This window comes from Echinops telfairi, unplaced genomic scaffold (assembly GCF_000313985.2).
Source record: "Echinops telfairi isolate 266 unplaced genomic scaffold, ASM31398v2 ScPeMD7_5;HRSCAF=22, whole genome shotgun sequence".
NCBI lineage: Eukaryota > Metazoa > Chordata > Mammalia > Afrosoricida > Tenrecidae > Echinops > Echinops telfairi.
The window spans coordinates 24,231,453-24,236,901 of record NW_022103901.1 but is presented as its reverse complement, the minus strand read 5'-3'; the positions used below and the strand labels follow the sequence as shown (position 1 = coordinate 24,236,901).

Sequence of the window (5,449 nt, the reverse complement as noted above, 5' to 3'; positions counted from 1 at the left end):
GACCTGCAGAGATAATAATATGCACAAAAACAACACAGAGCAAAACAAAGCAACAAAAGAAAACAAAACAACAACAAAAACCAATGACAAAAAAAGAGAAAAGCTTATAAGTAGTTCAAGGTCTGTTTTTTGACCTTTAGGAGTGTTTTCCAGTCCAGTCTGATGGGGTGCCACGCCCTGGCCCCAATATTTTAAGAACCTAAATCATTTCCTTTCATTCTAGATTATAGATGAAAATGGCAATATCCTACCACCTGGCAAAGAAGGGGAAATTGCCCTCAGACTAACGTCTACTCGGCCCTTCTGTTTCTTCTCTGAATATGTGGTATGAGAATGCAGAATATGGTGTTCATACTTCAATGGGAAATATGATTGGCATTCAGTTTCAGATAGACCCAATTTCACAACTGCCATGTTCTGTTGTGTGACTTTGGGCAACTTACAAAATCTCATTTCATAGAAAAGCTGTGGGAACATTAAATCCTATGTATAAGACGCTGGTTGTAATGATTGTCTTCAGCACAGAAAACTGGGCAGGAGGGGGAGGGGAGGGATGGATTATAGGGATTAGAACGCTATAGGTGGAAGAGAGGTAAATATGTTATTATATTCTTGTGGATCTTTGGCTTTTTATAATGGGAGTCTCTTCAAAATTGTTTCTTTTAAAAATAGAATGACTACCCAATTAGCAGGTGCTATAACACCATCTCTGTTCTGACCAAATTAATCCCCAAATGTTGTCTGTGGTTCCTAGAACAACCCAGAGAAGACGGCAGCCACAGTGAGAGGGAATTTCTATGTCACTGGCGACAGAGGCGTGATGGACAGTGATGGCTATTTCTGGTTTGTCGGCAGAGCTGATGATGTCATCATATCCTCTGGGTCTGTACCCTTGCCACCGTTTAGGAAACAAAAAGTTACCACGAGAACCTCCTCCTTGAGGCTTCCTCACACCCCACTATCATGACCCCAGTCCTGCCTTTCAGTTCCGGCTAGACCGGGACATGTATACAGGTTCAGATAAGAGGTCTTGACACGCAGAATCCAGGTCAGATAACCTTTTCAGGAATAGACATGGGAGTAGCAAAACCAGGAGGGGAGAGGGAAGTGGGGGGTTGGGAGTACCAATCACAATGATCGCCACATAATCCCCCACCCCCAGGGGGGCAAACAACAGAAACATGGGTGAAGGGACACAACAGTGGGTGTAAGATAAGAAAATAATAATAATTTATCATTTATCAAGGGTAGGAGGGGAGAGAGAGGGGGGAAACAGAGGACTGATAGGGCTCAAATAGAAAGTCAATGTTTAGAAAATGATGATGGCAGCATATGTGCAAATATGCTTGATCCAATTGATGCATGGAATATTATAAGAGCTGTAAGAGCCCGCAATAAGGTGATTTTTTAAAAGACCCTCCTCCTCAGCACTGTGGTGACAGGAGGCTCCTTTTGCTCTCCTAGGTACCGGATTGGGCCATTCGAGGTGGAGAGCGCTCTCATTGAGCACCCAGCAGTTGTGGAGTCGGCTGTTGTCAGTAGTCCAGATCCAATCAGAGGAGAGGTAGAGAGCATGCTACTAATTAAAGTAGTAATTTCATACTTTCCAGTCCCATGCACTTGACCACAGTAAAAAGGAATCAGGGGTAGTCATCTATGTCTGATTACGAGACACCGATGTACAATTGCTATTGTTGTGGGTGGGTTCTGACCCATAGTGACTGTATTAGTCTAGGTACTTCAGAAAAACAAATCCACAGTAACTCATGTATAAGAGAGTTTTATGTAAAGAAAGTGTGCATCACGAAAACAGCCCAACTCAATGCTGCCCAAGCCCACAAGGCCAACATTAACCCATTAACCCAGCACCAGCCCATAAAGTCCTCCACCTCACAAAACAGAGGCAATGATGCCGACTGCAGGAGGAAAGCTGAGTCGGTGAACGAATACGCATCTCAGCACTAGCAGGGGTCTCCACACGGCTGCTCCAGCACCCAGGGCTGCATCGGGATAGGTCCATGTGGCTTCTCCTTGAGGATGTCTTGTAGGAAGTCAATCTTGCAAGTTGAAGCAGGGAACTGCTAAGGCAGCTGCACGCTGGTGCAACCACCACAAAGCAAGAGACCCGAGAACTCGTAAGGCGAGGATCACCACCCATTTATCCCTCCGCCTTTCAATTAGCCCCACATGTGATTATCGGCCAGGTTGGCACAACTCAGTGACCCTATGTACAACCAGACGGAAATACGGTCCAGTCCTGTGCCATCCTCACAAGGGTTATGCTCAAGCCAATGGTGGCAGCCACTCTGTCCATCTATCTTGTTGGGGTCTTCTTTTTAGCTGCTCGCCCCTTTGCTTTACCAAGCATGATGTCCTCTTCCAGGCACCAGTCTCTCCTGATAACATGTGCACAGTACAGGAGCCAAAGTTGCATGCCATCCTAGCTTTTAAAGAAAATTCTTTAAATTCAATGTCCAAATTCAAATGTCCAACCCTCACATGCACATGAAGTGATTGAAAATACCATGGCTTGGAGCATACAGTAGGTGATCAGATTTGCAAATGAACCGTGTCCCAAAATAGGGATATTCCGTTTCCTTTGGTGGTGATGGAAGACAAGCTGACTTAAATTTTAAAATTAATATTAAAAAGGAATTGATTTGCTCACTTAGGAGGGAGCCAAGTAGCCAAGCTTCAGGCTCCAAGCTATTCCTAGGGGTTGAAATGGAGCTATCTCCCTGCCTTGGGGTAAATTGTGTAAGCCTGGAGGTAGTCGCTACCAAGTCCCTTCCTAAATTAGTCAACACAAAGAACAGCAGAGCCAAGAAAGTTGCCTATCCTGGATCATCTTGCTCAGCTAACCTGGTCAGAGGAAAAGGGGGTACTGATTGCCAGACTTGTATAAGCCTATCCGGGAGTTGGCATCAACCCCATTAAAGAGATGTCAGGCTACTCTTCTGTCAGCAAGTCAGGGCACGTCTTTCAATAGGACAAACAACTTCTTTCACTGTATATCCAGCTGTTGTGGAACTCATAACCCATGTTCTCACAGAAGCACTGCAAACAGGAGATTGTGGTCAGATTCCCAGGCAAGCTCCCCAAGCCTCCAGCCATCCCCACCCCTGGTTGCAGCTAAATGGATTCTTAGGGAAGACCCCTTGAATGTCATAGGGCTGTTTAAGAAATGGGACTTAGGCGATGACTTACTCCTTAACCGAAGGTAATATGATATGGAAGGTTTCTTAGATTCAGCAAATGGCACATTTTCATGGTAGTTTTTCCATCACCATCTTCCCCTCTGTCTGTACCTCCCTCTCACATACCAGTGACCTCCTGCAGTGACACGATGGCCCTATGCTATGCCCTCCTGTATCCCCTCCACTCTCCATGGAGTCCACACACCAAAACGATTTGCCATCTGACACATTCTCATTCTCTCAATACTAGTGGTTGTCTCAGTAGTACTGATAAACACCAATCAGTATCAATGTTTGAATTATAATTCAAGGGATATATATGAACTCATATCTAACTGGTGGGTTTCACAGATCTACAAAGGTATGTCAAGTAAGAAACACATTTTACAGGTAGGTTAATCTTGCCTGGTAGCCCAACTCCCAGTATGCGATCTTCCTGCAGCAAGGCTTCCCAAACCCTAAACCAAATACTCTCCGGAACTCCTATTTGTCCCCCTACCACAAGGTGACCTCATGGAAAAATGGAAGTGGTAATGGGATTTTGCCACTAACTTTTTAAAGCCCCTCAATACAAGTATCTTGACTAAAATGTTAAATGCATGTGTATAAAGTTTATCTTTAGTGAACCACTGTACTCCTCCTGTGTACAAATTACTTACATCTCAAAATATTACCTTTTGAAGGCCTTCTTCAGAGGTGAATACATTTGTATTCTTCACTCGAGATGCTGTTTTCTAGTAGTATTTGTTTCAAACTCTTTTGATGTCTACAAATCAAAGGTAACAATCTGAACTGACATTTCTCCTACAGGTGGTGAAAGCTTTTGTTGTACTGTCTGCACCTTTTAAATCATCCAACCCTGAGAAATTAACTCTTGAACTTCAGGATCATGTGAAAAAATCAACTGCGCCTTACAAATACCCAAGAAAGGCAAGTACTTTGCCCCAAAGCTAAGGGTATTTCCAAACTAGCATCTACAGTTGATATATAATTTTTAAAAATCTAACTAGTGGGTTTCAAACAGATATACAAAGGTATATCAAGCAAGAAAAACATTTGCAGGTAAGTTAATCTTGCCCGATAGCCCAATATTAATAGCTAACAGCTTCTCTATTACTCATTTATAGGTAGGAGATATCTATTTCCATCTTAGTGCTCATTTTACTTTGAAATACTTTTAGAACACTGTGATAATACATATATTCTGCAATACTGAATTACTAGTCTAATGCAAACACAAAACAAATTTTTTTTTTGCAAAACATAATTGCAGAGTACCTTGTTTCTAGGGAGGCCATCTGAACTTTAGTTCCCATAAGCCATAATCCTCTATCCAAAAATATGACTCAGGGTCAGGAAGATGTCATCCAAAGCCACCTTGTCCTTAAGAACACTATGTAAAGTCTCAGATGGCACTAGGGGTCCCTTCTAGCCCTGGCACCGCGTCGATTGATATAGACTGAACTCCCTACATGATAATTCCATCTCAATTGGCTTCATTTCAGTCAAAAGGTAATTTTCCACCTAAGAACTGGTCACCTTATCTCCCCTGAATTTACTAAACCAGTGACCAACCGGAAGCCCTTAAATTTTGCCCTAGGGCATTTAAGAACATAGGAACAAAGGATGTTAGTGGCAGTCTTCAAAGGGATAAAGAGCAAATCCCATATACTCAATCTGACCTCTAAAGTACTGCTGGGGGCCTAACCTGAAAGACCTCAGAAACCAAGAATTAGCTGCCTTTGCATTTATATATTGCCTGCATTTCTCTGAGGTAGTAGACCTAGATTTCTTTGAAGTGGGCAAAGTAATGGGATAAAAGAATTCTTTCCTTCTGGGAAAGTTGTTAAGTACAAGTGTCATGTTTACTATATATGTGGAAGTTTCTGGTGCCCAAGAAATTGAGTGAGCAGAGGCTAAAACAATCCCCACATTCTAAAACTCAGAACCTGAGTTTCAATTAAATTGTTTCTTGTTTCCTATTAGGTGGAATTTGTTCAAGAACTCCCAAAAACTATCACTGGAAAAATCAAACGAAATGTTTTAAGAGATCAAGAATGGGGAAGAAAATAAGAAACCGGGACAATAAGCATTTATTTCTTTTAGTCCTTGATCCCATATAAAAATTTGTCATGGTGCAGTAGCTGAACACTCTGCTAATCCAGAGGTAGGTGGTTTGAATCCAAGCCACTCCGTGAATGAAGTGGCAGTCTGCTTCCAAGATTTACAGCCTTGGAAATGCTGACTAACAA

General features: G+C 42.5%; 1 protein-coding gene across 2 annotated transcripts in view; it reads left to right on the top strand.

Moving 5' to 3' along the window:
* LOC101638070 (acyl-coenzyme A synthetase ACSM4, mitochondrial) overlaps nucleotides 1-5,443 on the top strand; it is a 29,690-nt gene extending 24,247 nt beyond the window's left edge. Inside the window, exons 9-13 of one of the 2 annotated variants that reach the window (XM_004705739.2) lie at nucleotides 224-325; nucleotides 755-882; nucleotides 1,465-1,564; nucleotides 4,008-4,127; nucleotides 5,184-5,443. In XM_004705739.2, the coding sequence (XP_004705796.1) occupies nucleotides 224-325; nucleotides 755-882; nucleotides 1,465-1,564; nucleotides 4,008-4,127; nucleotides 5,184-5,270 (537 nt within the window). In that variant the 3' untranslated portion in view covers nucleotides 5,271-5,443. Of the gene's footprint in view, nucleotides 1-223; nucleotides 326-754; nucleotides 883-1,464; nucleotides 1,565-4,007; nucleotides 4,128-5,183 lie in introns of those variants that run through there. The other variant, XM_045285822.1, reaches the window with a different exon arrangement.
* The last annotated feature ends 6 nt before the right edge of the window (nucleotides 5,444-5,449 follow it).